General features: G+C 41.8%; 1 protein-coding gene across 1 annotated transcript in view; it reads left to right on the top strand.

Moving 5' to 3' along the window:
- Positions 1–630: 630 nt before the first annotated feature.
- Positions 631–19,119, top strand: part of CCDC81 (coiled-coil domain containing 81) — a 32,580-nt gene continuing 14,091 nt past the window's right edge. Inside the window, exons 1-7 of the mRNA XM_084765695.1 lie at positions 631–1,211; positions 6,008–6,069; positions 6,881–7,034; positions 11,339–11,595; positions 14,079–14,158; positions 16,357–16,478; positions 17,241–17,364. Coding sequence (XP_084621821.1) covers positions 1,133–1,211; positions 6,008–6,069; positions 6,881–7,034; positions 11,339–11,595; positions 14,079–14,158; positions 16,357–16,478; positions 17,241–17,364 — 878 coding nt within the window. The 5' untranslated portion in view covers positions 631–1,132. The remainder of the gene's footprint in view (positions 1,212–6,007; positions 6,070–6,880; positions 7,035–11,338; positions 11,596–14,078; positions 14,159–16,356; positions 16,479–17,240; positions 17,365–19,119) is intronic.

The following is a 19,119-nucleotide window of genomic DNA, read 5'->3' as shown; positions in this document are numbered from 1 at the left end:
AGGCAGGTGGATCGCTGTGATTTCGAGGCCTGTCTGGTTTACAAAGCGAGTCCAAGACAGCCAAGGCTACACAAAGAAACTCTGTCTCGAAACCCCGCCACCCCCCCCCCAAAAAAAGAAGAAAGAAAAAGAGAAAAAGAATATGCATATGTGTCTTCAACAGTTCAATGTCACAGCTGATGTATAGTTTAAGGTGGGGTAATGACTGCAGGGGACGCAAGGCCACTTCTGTGGTACTGACAGCCTTGTTTCTTGACCTGGATGGGGTTGACTTGTGCAGAGTTAGCAGGAAGGAGAACATCGAAGTCATCTGCAGGAGTAGGTTTGTCCTATTCTGCTCTCTATAGGGAAGGGGAAAAATGACAGAGGGCGGGGACGAGGAGGGAAGGGGATTAAAAACATACACTCTGCCTTCATTCTTCAGCCCTCCCTTTCCTACGAGGGGAGCCTGGAAACAAAGCCAAGCCAAGAAGTAAACCAGCTCAAGCTCAAATCTTCAATCAGATCCATATACTCTAAGCTGCTGACGGCAAAATGCACCGTTCCCTCCCCCTCCCCATTTGCTCTGGATGACTGCAGTATAGATCACCTTCAAGGACAAGTCTCTTTGTGCCCTGGGTAAGAGAGAAGGAGCAAAGTTTAAAAAAAAAAATTACTTCCTAAAGTGGTTGCTTGGGCTCTCAGGTAGCCTAGAAACTGCACTCTCATAGGGGGCTGGGCCTTGAGGCCCTAGCAACCGAGCGAGCCTTTGTCGTGTCATAGCAACGCTTTCAGTCCTCCCTTTCCCAAGGCTTTCTTAGTTCAGCGACCCTCCCCAGCCCTCCATATGCCCGAGGCCCTCGCTGTTTGGGTGGGCGTGGATTTGCCCTTCTGGCTTAGCAAGGGACAACGCTCTGGCTACGTGTTGGGGGAAACAGGTTATCCCCGAGCCAGATCACCGGAGAGGGACGGCGACAAAGAACGTTTATTTAAGGAAAAATAATATCAAAACATTTAAAGACTTTTAAAGCACACCTCCAAATTCCGGGCAAAGAGAGCTGGAGGGTGGGAAAAATCACTTTAGTGCGAACTCCATATAACAAAGAAGAGATTATCCAACGACGATCCACCACGGAGTCAATCGGGACCGAAGATGTTGGACAGGATTCCACCAGTTTTTCAGGACAAGTACAAGCAGGTGCTGCCCACACTGCCTTCGCTGAGTCAAGAGGGTAAGCGACTTGCTGTGGGGGATTTGGGGCTGAACCTTACCGTGTTTCAAGCGAGACTCGGAGCTTATTTCCCTATGGCCAAACTTGAGCCAGCTCAGGTGTTGTTCTTCGGCTCAGGGTTTCTATTTTTAAAAATGCCACACACTGCATGAATAGTGCTAAGTACTGAAAACAGCCTCCGTACTTCTCCCTGCGTGGATGAAAACTCTTGTGGCTACCCAGAGAAAAGCATTCCCCTGTAGTCAAAAATAACTCCTTTTCAGAGCTCACAAAAAGGCACAGCTGCTTGTATTGTTCTTGACACCTTGCAGGTGTGTTAACGAGAACTGATGCTTTTTGTTAAACAAGTTATAATAAACAATCTATTTTAGTAGCTTTCTTATAATTATAATTAAATTTAAAATTAGCCATTATAACTTACAGAGCCATTATAACTTTTTTTAGCTATTAGAGAATGATTTTAGGAGACAAGACAAATAAGAACAAATACTGCTTCTTTCATGTCCCTAGCAAAATTCCTAATTGTTCCTGTCAAGTTTTTGAAAGAAGTAGAAAAAGCAATAGTTTTATGACTTTAAAAATATTTTCTATCTTCTCCCCATACATCAAGTCCTACTGTGTGCTGAGCTCTAGAGAACTGGGTGACCAAAAGCCCCTGGATTTACAGTCATTGGGGAAGATACACAGTAATCAAAACACAAATAAGTGTAAATTTACATTTGAACTAAATCCTGCCAAAGAGGAGGTAGATGATACAAATAACCTTAAAATCATATTTATTTATGTTTCTAAAAACAAAGTTTCTTTGTGTAGCCTTGGCTGTCCTGGACTTAGTAGATGCCCCTGCCTCTGCCTCCGCCTCCCTGAGTGTGGAGATTAAAGGTCTGCACTACCACACCCAGCCTTGTTTTTATTTTTTATTTGTGTGTGTGTGTGTGTACTTATGTATGTGGGATTCAGAGGAAGCCACAGGATGGTGTGGTGTCAGATTCCTTGGAGCTGGAGTTACAGGCAGTTGGAAGAATCCAGACCTGGGTGTTGGGAGCTGAACCCGGGGCCTCTACTGGAAGAGCTGTACTCTTAGCTGCTGAGCTCACTCTCCAGCCCCACAATAAGAACTTTTGTTACATATTTTTAAGGTTAAGAGAAAGATGTAAGGATATCTTACACATTCATGCAGCATCCGAAATTTTCAACATCCCCCACTAGAGTGGAACGGTTCTTAAAAATGATGAGCCTACTTTGAGTTTGTATTCCCCCTGTCTGGGTTAGGGTTCCTACCTGGAGTCTCACTGTGCAGCCAGAAGAGGCTGTGCACACCAGGCTGGGCTCTGACTCATAGAGCTCTGCCTGCCTCTGCTTCCTGAGTGCTGGGGCTCTCAGGTCCTGCCTGTTAGTCCTGTTAACATTGTGTTGGTTGTTTTGTGTCTTGCTTCTCCGTGTGAGCTTTAGAATGAGTTTGTCGATATGTAAAACCTGGCTCGCTGGGAAGCTGAGACTATAGTAGAGACATAACATCTGGACAGTGCTGAACCTTCTTATCCGCAGAATGTTCTGCTACGTAGCTCTTTGATTTCCTTCATCACTTTTGTGTACATTTTCTCATAGATTTTATACACACTTTCAAGATCCATACCTAAGTATTTAAATTTTTTAGAATTCTAATGTTGTATTGTGTTTAATTTTTTAAAAAGATTTACTTATTTATTACATATACATGCTCTGCTTGCATGTATCCCCCTACACACCAGAAGAGGGCACCAGATCTCATTATAGATGGTTGTGAGCCACCATGTGGTTGCTGGGAATTGGACTCAGGACCTTTGGAAGAGCAGACAGTGCTCTTAACCTCTGAGCTATCTCTCTAGTCCAAATTTTAAAAGTCTCCTTATTTATTGCAGCTATATAGAACACTCACTTTTATCTATTAGACTTGCTAATTATGATTTATTATGACCTCCATAATCTTATATGTTTGAACACTTAGATACAGTAGTGGGCACTATTTGGGGGACATTGGGACATTCCTTTGAAGGTTATAGCATGGCCCTGTTTCTGCTTCCCAATTCACACGAGAGGCTCCTGCCACCACTGACTGAAACATCCTAATCATTGTGCCTTGTCTGTCATGATGGCCTACACCGAGTCAAAACAACCCTCCCCTACCTGCGTTCTCTTGTTGACTATAGAATACACCGAGAGCTGGAGTCATTCTTGCAGTAAACTTGACCATGGGGTGCATAGATTTTTGGAACTGGCTTGCAGGAGGCATGTAGAGAAGTTCTGAGGTGTGTGTTAGAGATGCCTCTAGAATGATGTTTTCTGGGCGTAATGGGTCACTCTGGTGAGAGTTTGAAAACCAAAACATAGGTAGGAATGTGGAAAATAGGAGATGCTCTTGAGATTCAAGAGAATCAAGCCTCTCAGGAATTGAGTGACAGGCCATTTGTGTGGAAGTCTGGGAGGAAAGGTGCTTATGTCCCACCCAGATGCCGGAGACGTGAGTGAGGATGGCTCTAAGAAGGGCAGAGTGATTTACTCGGTGGCAGGAGTTTCAAGACAGAGTAACATTCACCAATGCCATGGTCACCGCTCACTGGTTGTGAGCTTGATTTACAATGAGAAAGTTAAGAAAAAAAAAAAGAAAAGAAAAAAGAAAGGGAAAAAAAAAAAGAGCAGAAAAGGGGTAGAGACCATCCAGTTTTGTAGCAAAAGATTAGAAAGCGTTCAAGTTTGCTACAATTGTTGCAGACATTAGCATCATTAAAGAAAATCCAGCTGTGTCTGTGCTGCGACAATGTGGATGAGGACCAGGAGAGCAACTCACTGAAGGCTCTAGGGTGTGAGAAGGCAAGCTGGGTTGAAAGGTGTTCTAAAAATATTATGAAAGTGGTGTCCTCTGGGTTTCAGAGCACCAGTCTTTCCCTCTCTCTTCTCCCCATCTCTAGTTTCATATTTGGCCACACAGTCTCTTTCACGACAAACGTTCCCACTATGAGGTAGCATCGCCCGAAGGTCAAATCACTGTGGCTGCTTGATCTTGAACTTGAACTTGGAACACCTCCAAAACTCTTGAGCTCAGTACACTTCTTTCCTTTATAAGTCAGTCACCTCAGAGATTTCATTGTACTAATGTAAAGTCAGTGAACACACTAGTTTTCTGAGTCTTTTTTTGTGGGGAAGAGTGCTGGATTTTGTCAAATCACCAGACTTCCTTTTTTTTTTTAAAGCCTGACGTCATAGATCACATTTAAATCTATTTTTGGATGGGGTTGAAATCATTTTCATTCTGCCATTTAGTGTTAATCTTTCTAAAACTTACTTGTCAAAACAAATTGTTTAGAAATCCTAATTGGTATCATTTACAAATCTACTCTAATTGAATTGCAGAGGCCTAGAGCCCCTTTCTCCAGTAAGAAATAGCAAACTTCAGTTTAAATAATTAACTCTACTTTTATGTAACTCTGCCTGTCCTACTGTACTGAATAAAACATTACCACAGACATGGATACATCTCAATGAACAAAGATCACTCAAATTCCCAGTTAAATCAAAGAGTTTTCATCAGGATTTAGTTACAAAGTATACAGTTTCTTCTGGCCTGGGTTAAGCTGTTTTCTCTGGTATGGATAACTTACCTGAAATTTGAACTGCATGTTATGTTTAGTCATAAACTCTTTATCAGTTTTGACATCATAATTCTGAAATTTCTCCATGTAAATCAGGAGAGTGAGATTTTTGTCAGTGAGTTAGTAACTTAACTCAGTATATAGTTAGAATTGATCAACAGACATCATAATTCTACTTTGATTTGAAAGCTTCCTATTTATTTATTTATTTTTAAAGATTTATTTATTTATTGTACATGAGTGCTTTATCTGCAGCAGAAGGTACCAGATCTCATTATAGATGGCTGTGAGCCACCATGTGGTTGCTGGGAACTGAACTCAGGACCTCTGGAAGAGCAGGCGGCGCTCTTAACCACTGAGCCATCTCTCCAGCCCTATTTATTTTTTTCTTGAACTCAGTCTAATTTTCCTCATTCTAACTCCCCAAAACTAGCAAACTTAACAAAATAGAAAATCATGTCTGTGTTAAGCTCACTATCCTAAGTCTAATCATATATTCCTGGTGGTCATTTCTAATTAGGAACTTCTTGCAGATCAAGAAGGCAAAGTTTTAATTATTAAGATAAAAGACTAAGAAAATCATTTGATCATTTTTATTGGGCTGCCACTTGGGGGACATGGATAAAGCTAGGGACAAAAAGGCCAATTCTCTAACTAGGCAAACTGTCATTATTTTTCTCTTATGGTTTAAACTGCTCACTAAAAGCAGGAAGATTATGGCCTTTAATTCTGGTATATCATGGTTGTAAAGTACTTTCTCTAACGATGTGCGAGGAAATGGGTGAGTTTGGTGGATAGGAAGCAGCCAAAGATTGAACTCTGAGCTTCATGCACGGGAGCATTCTGCCACTGAGTCTCACTCTTCTGTTGTAGTCCTGGGGGTTGAACCTAGCGCCTCCTACCCACTGGGTGAGCACTGCTCACTGAGCCACATTCCCCAGCCTCTCATCGTTGTTATTAAAGCCATAGCTTTGGAACTTATAGGCATTAGCTTTAGCTAACAGGAGAGTTAAATTTTGGGGAATGATTTTTATCTTCTGTTCTATATGAATTAGAAATTACTACCATTTAATCATGCCTTTCATATTTATGCTTTTGTTTACTAGGATTAAAATACTATCACATGGTTGCCCACGTAACTTGTTTTCCTTTTCCTTTGGATTTCAGAAGTCTCCACTATCTGGGGGAATGTTTCAGATTTTGTGGCACGGCAGCTCACTATGCACAAGGTAGGCTGTACTCTCCAATTTCAACACAGTAGTTCTAGAACCATTTCGTACATAGACTTGCATATTTTGCTGGGAATAGTGAAGTAGGTTTTAAAGCCATTCTGTCTTGTTTTTAGTTTTATTTTGTTAGAAATCATCCCCTTTTTATTTTTATTCTTTGAAACACGGAGCATTGCTGGCAAGCTGGATATTATCCTTAGACAATGCATCCGTAAATCTTTCTCATTTAGTGGTACAGAGAGCACAGGCTGCTCAGTCTGTGTAAAGAAACTAGATGAGGCCTATTTGTAGCTGAACAGTTCCTGACACGGATGTAGGAGGGTATAATACTTCCTGTTCTGCCATTTTGCTGGGAATAACTTGTGACTGGAATATATAAATACTGAAACTAAATTTAGCTAGTGCAAAACAAGGAACTGCCTATGGTTAGACTCTTCCTTCAGGGCAAGTCTTGGGCTTAAATGCTGTAGAACTAGGTAGGGATTTTGGGAGGAGCATGGAGGGACTTAAGAGGTGGTGGAACTTTTTTTTTTTTTTTTTTTTTTTTTTTTTTGGTTTTTCGAGACAGGGTTTCTCTGTGTAGCCTTGGCCATCCTAGACTCACTTTGTAGACCTGGCTGGCCTCGAACTCACAGCGATCCGCCTGCCTCTGCCTCCCGAGTGCTGGGATTAAAGGCGTGCGCCACCACGCGCGGCTGAGGTGGTGGAACTTTTGTATCCTGCTCATATGTACTAAGTATGATAGTCCATGGCTGACTGAACCCTTTAATGGCACTGTGTGTGCTGTCCTTTTTGTCTCCTTTCCTCCCAGGGGGTTCAGATTCCTGGACTTGGAACTTTTACTTTCACGAGGCAGACGCTTGAGGTGGGAAACAAGTCTATCCTGGTGCTGAGGCCGGTGTTCATCATGTCTGAGAAGTTAGTGCAGATCCACGGACTCAAGCAAAACAAAGTGTTTTCTCCTGGTAAATCCGTTTAACAGTTATTGGCCTGTGGAGACAAATTGAAAGGGTGAAACTTGGCCAATGCTGCATTAGTTTCTGGTTTGAGAGCCTTGTGTTTCGTATGGTACTTTCGGCAGAACGTGGAGTCAGGGTGGGAAAATTAAAGTCTTCCTGAAGCTCAGTATGTTTACTTTTTAAATATTTATTTTAACGTGTGTGTGTGTGTGTGTGTCTTGTGCCACAGGATACATGTGGAAGTCAGAGGATAACCTCTGGGAATCATTGCTTTTCTTTTTACCATGTAGGTCCTAGGGATTGAATTCTGATCCTCAGATTTGGTGGCACATGGCTTTACTTGATGAGCCATCCATCCAGCCCCTGGAGTCCATTTTAGACACTAATAACTTAAGAGGCAGGCAGGCATGGGAAGACTGAGTTCATTTAAAGACCATGTGACAGAATTCTACAGGCTCGTTAGACTCATGTTTCAGATTCTAAGAATTTAAAAGTGGCTTTAAAGAAGAGAAATCTAATTTAAGGTCTCTGGGTAACAACAACAACAACAACAACAACAATAACAAAAAACTTGGTCAGTTAGTTGTGAGAAAAATAATGTCTTTCTATCATGTATATAATCTAAATTATTAAAAATTAAAATTTAATAATGCTGCACTTAATGTGTATTAACTTACATGTTTCTAAAAATATCCTAAAACAGTCCTTACTTATTTCCTTTCTCCTTCCCTCCTTCCTTTCCTTTCTTTCTTTCACAAATGTTTATCGAGGGACAACTCTACAGACTCTAAAACTGCAGCAGTGAACAAAACAAACACCACCCATGTTGTATTTACACACTTACATCCAGCCTCAATGTGGGCTTCACCATACCTGCTGTGGCTGCTTATCCACTGTTGGGGGCTGAGTTCCTCTTAGTATTTTCTAAGTCTTCAGTTGCATCACATTCAGATGTGGTTAGAGAGAAATGGTCTACCCTTGGCAGCAGGGGTAGAAAACCTGCAATGTTCCTTTAACTTTCCAGGAAGTTGATTTTCAGGGTAGCTCTCTATGAAAAGGAGAGAGCAAGTCAGGAATCCAGGTGCAGTGGCTCATCCTGTAATTCCTGCACTTGCAAGGCTGAGGCAGGAGGATAGCCACAAACCTGAGGCCACACTAAGGTATACAGTGAGTTCCAGTTTGGCTGGGCCTACAGAGTGAGACCCTGGCTCAAAACCAAACAAGAAAAAAAAATATACTGGAAAAACAAAAAACTATGCTTAGAATTTACTTTGCATATATTCAATATGATGGGTTTGACACAGTTTTGCCTTTCACCTAAAATTTTATATTTCATCAAACAGTATGAAAGTAAATCAAGACAAAGTGAACTTTTTAAAAAAAATACATTTGCTTTAGAATTAAGAGTTTATTCTTCACCTTGGATCTTGTATCATAATCTTAGAAAGTAGTTTGGATCTACAACTCATTTTTTACAGTGTGTAAAAACTTCAGAATTAAGTAGTTGAAAAGAACAACCCTGTCTATATCTCAGATTCAGAGTTAAAATTACTCATTACTAACTAACTAGATAATCAACTCCCTAGAGCAGTTTTCGGTAATCAGATGTGGTTTTTACATCAAAGCTCTCAGGATTTAGTATTGCACAGCAGCCTTGGTCAGAACTGGATCAAATATGACGTATAGGAGAGCAGGCCTGTCTCCAGAAGGGGGAGTTTTGCCAGCAGAGAAGCCATGGGACGATCTATCAGGAATTGTACAAACATGGCAAGAGTACGAGACAGAGTGAAGCCTGTTAGGACCATCCTGGACACTTCTATGTGGCCAGGACTGAGGACTGTGGCAAACTGAAGGGATATAATTATGACAAAAATAGTAGGTATAGGTCACTTGTGTGGTAAGAATGCTGGGACTCATTCTCTGGGATGTAGGTGCTATTTTAAAAAACAAAACAAAACAGAACTCATTTTGGTTTCTTCATCCCGTACCTCCATTCTCCACCCTAATCCCTTCCAATACCCCAATCCCAGGTAGGAGAGAAATTTTAGTGGGGAGAAGGGGCAGAGGTCTGTTTAGCTACTTCCTGCTCGTTAGGGTGGTTGGGCTCCTTGAGGCAAGACCAATCTTCGTTTCAGGATTTCTCCAATTTTTTTCTTGTCAAACTACATCAACAGTAACCAGGAGCAGCACCCACCTCGTTTCTCAGAGCTTCCCCTCAGAGCTTCCCTCCACCCCCACCCCCACCCTCACCCCTGTCTCTTACTGAGCTCTGGCATTTATTCCCTCTTCAGAGTCCTCAGAATTAAACTATCTGCAGCTGATAAAGAGCCCCTCTCAGAGCCAACATAAGGCAAACAGTTTGCTGCTGCCTACAATCTGAATCACACCTATTCCACACCCGGGGTTAAAACGCAAACATGTTTACGTAACATAACTGAGTTCTCTTAAAGACACCAAACCCTTTTCACCACGCTGGGAACTACTGACAGGTTTGCAGCTGTACATTTTTGGTACTTTTTTAAAGCTTAGGTAGAGCGCGTTGGATTACAGCAAGTTGGTGAAATAAGACAAACGCTGGAGTGGAGGCGGCCGGTAGTGAGGAAGGAATAGAAGCTAGTTCAGGTGAGAGCTGATGGGACTAGGTAGGAATGGGGGAAGTTATTTAGAGTTACTCGAATGGGGGAAGTTAATTAGAGTTACTCAGATTTCCTGCCTGGAGAACAGAGGATGCGATGCTCGTGGTCTTGGGTAATGTAGCAAGCTCATTTTGAGGCACTTTGAATCTGGCATTCTCCTAGGGACGTTTACAAAGAGGTCAGTGACCCCAGAGCTCAGAAGAGACGTGGAGAACACCGATCTAGGTTAGAATAAGTTTACCTAGAAGAGGATATAAGGAAGCAGATGAGGATAGTGTCCTGTGGACCAACAAACCCTCCCAAATCAACAACACATGGAAATCAAGACAACTTCTCAAAGCTCCTCAGTATAATTAGGAATAAAAGAAGAGAGAAGCCAGAAAGTAGAGCAAGGAGGAAGTTGGAGAGCCATGGCATGGGAGGACACGACCGACAGGTCACTGAAAGGTCATGAGAGGAGAGATGTGCTGGTATCCACTGGCTCATCCACCATGATGTAAGTGGACTGGAAGACTGGCTGCAGAGATGCAATGGGGTACGGGAAAGCACGCAACCCGACCATCTGTTTTAAGACTCATACGCTAAACAGATGCAGAGGGACTTAGAAAAGAACCAGTGTTCACTGTGCAAGAGCATGGGCTGATGTAGTGAAGGCCACATCTAGAAGAACTGCTAATTCTGTTTTTTTTTTTTCTTTTTTCTTCTTGAGTTTTCGAGACAGGGTTTCTCTGTTGTAGCCCCGGTTGTCCTGGACTCCGCTTTGTAAACCAGTCTCGCCTTGAACTCACAGAGGTCCACCTCCCTTGGCTCCCTAAGTGCTGGGATTAAAGGTGTGCACCACCATGCCTGGCAAAATGCTAATTCTTATCACTCAGCAGTAACGGGCATTTGAAAGAGTAACTTGTGTTAAGTGCGTGCCTGGAGTATGCCTCTCTTGGTCTTGTTCCTCTCCCTGGACCTTGTTACTGCTGTTTGCCATGGTCCTCTCCATCCTCTTTGATATTTACTTTTTCCCTAATCTGTGGCCCTTGCACAGCTCCTACACCAGTTCTAGTCCAATAGGTCCTTGCTTCTTTCATGGTAGATACAATCTCATTCATTTGCCTTGTCATTTGTGAGCTCTTTTGGAAAGGAGCACTTTCTGCATCTTGTCTACTCTGACACCTTTGTATAAGACCTTTAGTGTCATCAAAGATAACATCCAGGGAAGAAGGCTATCTTTTCAAACAGTTAATATTTACAAATATTTATAATTATCTAAAGATGATATGGCAATCAGAAGACATTCATAAACTGGGTTGCAGAGTGTCCTGAAAGATGAGGGAGCAGAAAAACCTCAGAAAACTGTGCATAGAGGAGAAACATCTCACCTCTGCTCCCTAGAGAAAACTAAATCCTTGTTTAGATTATTTAGACAGACAATTATTTTTATTATGAGCAAAGTGCATTATAATTTTAGATGAAATTGTACTGACTAGCATGTTTTAATGACCAGATAGATTCATTTTCTGCAATGATATTACAAGTATAAGGGGAAAATATGGATAATTCTGTCTTTCAATGTCAAGAATCTGGTAATTACTTAAAAGTGTATGCAATATGTTTTTATTATATTCTTTATTATGTGTCTTTAGTATAATTTCCTTCCCCTTGCTCTGTCTTTTTCTTCTCCAGGTGATATTCCAGTTGTCCCACTTAATTTTGTCATGATATCCCTGGAAGGTCCATTTAACAGGGATACAATAGAAGGATGTGTTAAGGAGACATTACTTTTTTTATCACGATCCATTTCTGTCAAACAAAGCGTGGAGTTCACATTCAAAGGAATTGGGGTCCTTTCGATCAGAGACAGCAAAGTGAAGATGAGATTTTATAAGGACTTCCTTTGTACCGTGGATGGAAGTGGCACCTTGACTAAAGCCCTTGCAAATGTAAATTGTTTTCTTCTAACTTTTCCTGCTTTCATTTCTATTGCTGTGATAAGAGAGCCTGACAAAAAGCAACTGAAATGGGTTTGTTAGCTCACACTGGCAGGTTACCCATCCATGAGAGCAGGTACCTCAAGGTGGCAGGAGCTTAAAACAGCTAATTGAACCACACCTACAGTCTGCCCTCTGGGGCAGTCCAGGGACCAAAACTAGAGAGTGATTCTACCCACTTTCAGTCAGCATCTTTTCACATTAACAGAGGAAATTTAGATAGTCCCCCTGCCCCTAGGCATGCCCACAGGACAATTGAACTAGAAAATTCCTCAGAAACTATCTTCCCAGGAATTCTATATCAGACTAAGTTGATAACTAAAATTAGCCAACACATAACCCCTCTTTCCAGTCTGTGGTTCTGAATCAAATGTGGGTATGCTGTCATTAAGAAAGTCTATTCAAGATAGGCATAGTGTTGCGTGTCTTTAATCCCAGCACTTGGGAGGCAGGTGCCGAGTTGGATGGCCAATTGTGAGTTGGAGGCCATTTTGGTCTACATAGTGAGTTCCAGGACAAGCTAGGGCTATGCAGAGGAGAGACCCTGTCTCAAAATGCCCTCTCTGCCTCCACAAATACCATACAGATAAACAATTAAAAAAAAAAGAGAGAAGCTTGTGTTGATATATTTTAAGTGTGTGGAAGTGTGTGGCCGTAGATGGCCAGTTTCTTGACAAGATGAAGGACTTAAACCAAATCTTGAATCAGTGTTAACCAAGGAATGAAAAAGCAAGAGAAACCCTTAGCTCTAGACATTGTATAGTACCTTATTGCCAACAAAGCTCTTCTGTGTGCATTATTTCATTTGGCTCTAGAAATGACAAAATGTTCTGCTTGCTGTGTTTGTCTGTGTATGCGTGTTTAATGTCCCTGGAGAGGCCAGAGGAGGACACCAGATCCCCTGGGAATGGAGTTACAGACAGTTGTGAGTGCCTGTGTAGGTACTGGGAGTGAAACCCAGGTCCTCTGGAAGACTGGCCAGTGCTCTTAACTGCTGAGCCAATCTCCCCAGATCCACACTATTAGTTTTTAGTTATAGTGTCATAAAATACATTTCATAACTGTCACCATCGTTGTTAACCATTAAGTAGCTGGTATGGTGTTCATGCTAAGCTAGACACAGCAGGGGTTGAAGAGGTGAAGGAACAGTCGGCAGCACTCATCCAGTGGTTAATGGGCCTCTGTGGATCTCTGGGTACTAATACAGATGATAGGAATTAATTGGATCATCACAGAATCATAAATAGCACAAGCTTGATTTTCTTTTATTCCTTCTTTCTTTCTTTCTTTCTTTCTTTCTTTCTTTCTTTCTTTCTTTCTTTCTTTCTTTCTTTCCGAGACAGGGGCTCTCTGTGTTCACCATAGCTGTCCTGAACTCACTTTGTAGACCAGGCTGGCCTCAAACTCACAACGATCCACCTGCCTCTGCCTCCCGAGTGCTGGGATTAAAGGCCTGTGCCACCATGCCCGGCTTGATTTTTTTTTTTTTTAAACAATGGAAAGACTATGAAAATGGCCTAACTGTCCATTTCTCCCTTCATGGACCTCTGTAGTGGGGACTGAGGAGGTGGGGCGGTGTGTGAGGAGGCTCCATGGAGTTTTCCACACAACCTTATTTTTACACAGGATTGCTAAGAGGGACCACAAACCAGTGTGTGGAAATGAAAACGATGATAATCTAGATGAATTTGGCCCTGGAGCTCTGGGTTAATCAGGACGCCTTAACACGTGTCACTTACTCTGTGAACACCATGAAATGTGGGCGGGAGTGGCAGTTTGACTGACAGATGGTCTATAATTTAAACCTGAGTATGGCTCTGTAAAATAGTCCTCCGGGGAACTTTATGTGCATATTTTGGTGATTAATTAAATAAAACCTCTTTTGGAATTTTCTTTAAGGTCTTTTGTAGGCAATAGCATCCACTCAGAAATAATTGTGCATATTAATCAGCAGTAATAATGTGGTTATTATATAAAGTGATAACTACAGTAGCTCTTGCTTGCGTGCTCTTGTACACATTTCCATAAAATGTGGGGTTCAAAACCTCCACTAAAATCCTGCAGTGCAGCTCCAGTTGTTACCCCCACAAGCCTAGTGCCTGGAGATACATAGCAGTTAGCAGCACGCAGGGAGACAAAAACTTACTTCAAAGACTTTCTCTGAACAGCATAATTTTAATGTCCTGTGGGTCAAGAGTGGAATCTGATCTGTGCTCACCTGGTGCTTTCTGGACGTTTGCTCACTTTCCAAAGGAGTCTGGAAGAAACTCCAATTCTTAGGGGGGGGACTTTGTGGAAGGAGGCCACACTTACTGGACTTTAGGCACCGAATCAGTGTAAAGAGCACAATGGTAGCATTGTTTTGGAGGCAGCCTGAGGTGTCTTGGACTGTTCTCAGTCACGGCTCAGATATGACCTCTGTCTCTGTCCTCCAGAGGCCTGGCACCATGGACTCAGTGCTGTCTACCAGAGAGGTCTTTGGAAAGCGGCCCAACAGCGCGCTGGCCTTTCCAAGGTGAGTGCTTTGCTCTGAAGGTTAAGCCAGGCACCAGTTTGCCTTGCCTATTGGGCAGTATTTGTTTTCCAAACTTATTCCCTCTTTTTTCTTCCCTTTTCTGCCTTCATCCCTGTTACTCTCATCTTCTTTCTCCTCCGTATCATCTCTGTATAAGCACCAAGAGTTTACTGCATAGCTTTTCTGTGGTTAAGTTTTAGAAAACAGACCCAAATGATTTTGACCCTACGTGACGCTCATCTTAGTTTCTGCAGTATTTGTAAAACTCTAACCTGCTAGGTTTCCTCTGCTGTCTTCCACTTCCTCCACCTTAGCCTCTTTTTCTCTCAGCTCCCAGGATACCTCCTGTCTAAGCATTGACTATTACGACCGAGCACGCTGATGCTGCGTCCTCAGGAGGATGGTGGGTGTTCCTGGGCCAGCTGCTGGCAGTGATAATTATAACAATAGCAGTAGTAGTTGCTCTGTGGAGCAAGTGTTCATCTGTTAGGTACTTTCTCAGTAGTATTATAGTCAGTCTTTAGTATATTCATATAATATACATCTTATAAAATTTTCCATTTTATAGAGCTGCCATATCAGTTTAATTCCTTTTTTATTTTAGACAAACAAGATAAAAATAGTGTGCTACCAAGAACAGTGAAAGACGAGCTAAGGAGGCTTGAGTTTTGTTTCCTATTTGGCTGTTATCCATCCACTGTGACTGTGTACTCTGACATTTTTGTTTGTTTGTTTTTTTGAGACAGTCTGTGTAGCCTTGCCTATCCTGGAATTCTCTCTGTAGACTATGCTGGCCTAGAGATCCTCCTGCCTCTGCCTCTCAAGTGCTGGGATTAAACATGTGCCACCACTGCCTAGCATACTTTGATATTCTTAATATTTTAAAAATATTTGTTTTTATTACTTCTAATTGTGTGTGTGTTTAATGTAAATGAGTGCAGGTGCCCTTGGAGGAGTCAGATCCTCCTACAGCTGGAGTTACAGATGCTTGGCAGCTGCCTGACATGGGTGCTGGGAATTGAACTTGGGTCCTCTGGAAGAACAGTATAAGATTTTATCCACTGAACCACCCGTCCAGCCCCTATATTCCTAATCTTGATAGCCATGCCATTGACAGCCATTCAGTTCAGGGGAAAAAACTTGGACAGTAACAGCCAACTTCATAGAGCTTTTCTCAAATATTCATAATAATTCTGATTTAATTGTTTGGAAAGACACATTTACCTGTTGCCTTGGATTCTTTTGCACTGAGTAGTTAATTTATGTGTGTATACGTGTGTGGAGATGGGCATGCCAGTGTGCTATATGTTTGGAGGCCAGAGGACAACTTTCTTTTCATCTACCATGTGGTGCCAGGAATTAAACTTGCTTAGACGTGGAGGCAAGTGAGCTACTGAGCTACCTTATGTGAACTTTCTTTGACTGAAGCATTCTAGGGGGTTGTCTAAGGAATTCTTTATGTGTGAGAATATTGAAATGGGCGTGAAAAATCAAATACTCAAAACAAATGTTAGAGTTTACTTCTGTGAAGTTTGGTCCTTGAATTTACTTAAAGGCAAACAGTCCCACTCCAGTGGGAGGGCCCTGAACTCACATCTGAGACCAAAGAAAACCTTCAGCTGCATACACCAACTAGACACTACTTCCCAAAGCATCTTTTTTGTGGGTCCTTCCTTCCTTCCTTCCTTCTTTCCTTCCTTCCTTCCTTCCTCCTTTCCCTCCTTCCTTCTTTCCTTTATTTATTTATAAGTAAGTAAATAAATAAATACATAAATGGAGAAGATGGAGAAGTGAAGAGAAGGAGGAAGAAGAGAAATGGTGATTGTAGGCTGCAATCTGGCTATCAGGCTGTGGTTTTAAGCTGATAGGCATCTCTCACAGATGTAGAAAGGACAGAACATGCAAACTGAAACCAAATGTAAAAAAAAAAAAATCTAAATTGAGGTGTTCAAGGAGTTTCTTTATATGAAGCTCTTTTGGGAGCCATGGTACAAGAGTATGTGGTCTTGGCAGGCTCCCAGCTTTGGCCTCAAAGAGAGAGTTCATGCTACATACTTCCAAGGCAAATATTGCACCCCTTGGAGGAAGTAGGCTTGTTGTGAAATCAGAGAGGTGGTGGGGTGATTCCCAGATATGAGAGTTCACACAGTCACCTGTTCAGGACCAGTGCAGAGGACAAATATCTTGTTTATTCTTAGGATTGAGCACAAAGAGACGGAGAACAAACCACCCATGGAGGTCATTGCTGAGGAAGGCGGAGAGAACAGACCAAGGAAGATCAAGCTGAAAGACCAGTCGGACAAAGAAGGAGGAACCAGGGGTAGGCCAATGGTTTGTGGGTACAGCCTATTATTCTTGACTCTTATGAAGTAGGTGGTGTTGCTTAGTAACTTATATACTCAAAGTAAATAAAGTTAGTGCATCAGTTAACCTTCCTGGTTGGCATAAAAAATCTGACAAGCCATTTAAGAAAGGAGAGGTTTATTCTTGCTTGTGGTTGGGGTCCAAGGGATAAACATGGCAGGGTGGCAGGCCAGTTGGTCATGTTGTATCTGGAGTCACGAAGCAGAGAGTGATCAGAAAGTCAGCCCACCCGCCAAACCTCAATGCTCATCTTCAGTGCTTCATTTTTTCCACCCTTTTATAGGATCCACCTTAACCTTCTCAAAGAGCATCACTGGGGATCAAGTATTCAAGTACACGAATCTATGGGGGACACTTTGTATTCATACCACAATTTTCAGATTCATCGAGAACCATTGTGTTACTTGCTTTTTCTTCTAGACACCTTTTATTCATGAAACCCTGTACCTTGCTTTAACCCTGTGACTTGTAGCCTCTTTGCACCACTGTTTGGTGTTTGGATCCCTGCTGCTTGATCAGGTCCTGATAAATGGCATAAATCATGAGGTGGCCTGGACATCTTCTTTCTCACTAGGCCAAGAGACACTTAAAGCCAAGAGCATGTCTTAGATGAAACTCTCCCTGGTAAAAACTGTCAGAATGTATATGTGTATTTCATGACCTATCTTACTGTTTGAGAATTGAAGAGAATGTCACTTGCTTTTGTTCTGTACTTTAGATATCTCGCCAGCCAAGAAACATCGTGATAGGCAATCTACCTCTCCTGGCAAATTGACGAGTGGAAGCCTGCTGGAGAAGCTAGAGAGAAGTGCAAACGGTGGGAAGATCACGGCCTCTGAAAAGTAATGCATTGGGAATCTTAGTAATTCTTCCATTCCTTTATTCAGTGTTATTGAGAATGTTCTATGTGGGAGGTGATGGCGATTATAGAGGTAACCTGGGCTCACAATCTAAAGGGAAATGAAGACACATGTGATGGGTAAGATACGTTATGGGTAAGAGGAGTAAATGTTACTCAGCCGATGCAGAAATCACACAGGGAGAATTCAGCCTGCCTGGCTGCTTTCAGAAACTACTTCCCAACTCTACAGGCATTGCCGGTTTCTGAGTGCTTAGGTATCATATGGCATCGAATGGAATGTGAGTTTGCCACACAAGGCTGGGATGTCGCACTTCTTTATTCACCAGTGTTTCTGACATATCTGCTTTTTGCTGTCTTCCTGTGTCTTCTGTAGTAATTCTTTGGGCAAGGTCTCTGTCTTTCAAGTAGGGGTACTCTTTATACTGCTTACGTGGATTAGTATCGTGTTGCTGGTTCTTGACTTTTATAGTTAATTTTTCCTCAGCATTTTAATGAGGTTTCTCTACTTTCTTCTGCTAAATGTCCCAAAGAGACATCTGAGCTGGTCCTTCTTGTAGTTTTTTTTTTTTTAAAGATTTATTTATTTATTTTATGTATATGGGGACACTGCCTTCATGCACACCGGAAGAGGGCATCAGATCTCATTATAGATGGTTGTAAGCCACCATGTGGTTGCTGGGAATTGAACTCAGGACCTCTGGAAGAACAGTCAGTGCTCTTAGCCTCTGAGCCATCTCTCCAGCCCCCTTCTTGTAGCTTTTTAAGAGTTTCCTTTCTTAGTGTTTGTATTTCTCCCTCCTCACAGGACTTTCTCAAAAATTCTTTACCATTTCCTTTGTTTCATAGTTTGGCTACTATGAAATGTACATTGGAGTTTCTGAATGTGGTTTCTGTTTCTCTCGTTAAAAAAAAAACCAATTTTCTTTCTTTTACCTTTGTGCTGCTTTTAAAGTAGCATTCTCAGTTTTATTTTAAACATAATGGTAAATAGTTTGTGTTTTTACATGCCATATATTTTGTTAATATATAGGATGCATTTTTTTTGGTCTCTTTGTTCATTTTAGTTAGAGAACCTCTCTTAGGAGTCAGTTCTCTCCTTCCACTGTGAGGGATTCAGGGCTTGAACGCAGGTCCTTAGGCTGAGTCAGTTCTTTCCTCTAACATGCTGTCAGCGCTTTGGTCTTAATTATTTTCCATGCTTTTCCAGTTCATGGATCATTTATCTCTTTCTCTGAGTACCCTTGTTTAATAGTAGGTTTGCCTCTTGTGCCATTGCCTTTATTTTTTTGGTTCTGAATAGCCTCAGCTGTTGAAAATGCTGACAGACATGCTTTCGATTCTTTTGATTTTTTTTTATTAATTTATTCTTGTTACATCTCAATGGTTATCCCATCCCTTGTATCCTCCCATTCTTCCCTCCCTCCCATTTTCCCCTTATTCTCCTCCCCTATGACTGTTCCTGACGGGGGGGTTCTTTTGATTCTTACAATGCTTGGCAATTTTGTGTTAAGAGTTTTTCTGTGTAGAAGTAATTTCCCCATGTGTTTTTTTTTTTTCTGTTACATTGTTAGAATAACATTCAAGTTGTACTGCCGAAAACACTGGCCAATATTTATGATACTATTTAAAGCCATTTTTCCTGAGCAATACCATTCCCACATCCTAAGTGACCTCAGTTCTTGGTTTCTGGCAAGGGGCTGGAGCCCGTGTGAAATAGAGAGTGAGACTATGCTCA

This window comes from Acomys minous (genome assembly GCF_964271855.1).
Source record: "Acomys minous genome assembly, chromosome: 2".
In the NCBI taxonomy this organism is placed as follows: Eukaryota; Metazoa; Chordata; class Mammalia; order Rodentia; family Muridae; genus Acomys; species Acomys minous.
Note: the sequence above shows the minus strand (reverse complement) of the source record. Positions and strands in the feature narration are given on the sequence as shown.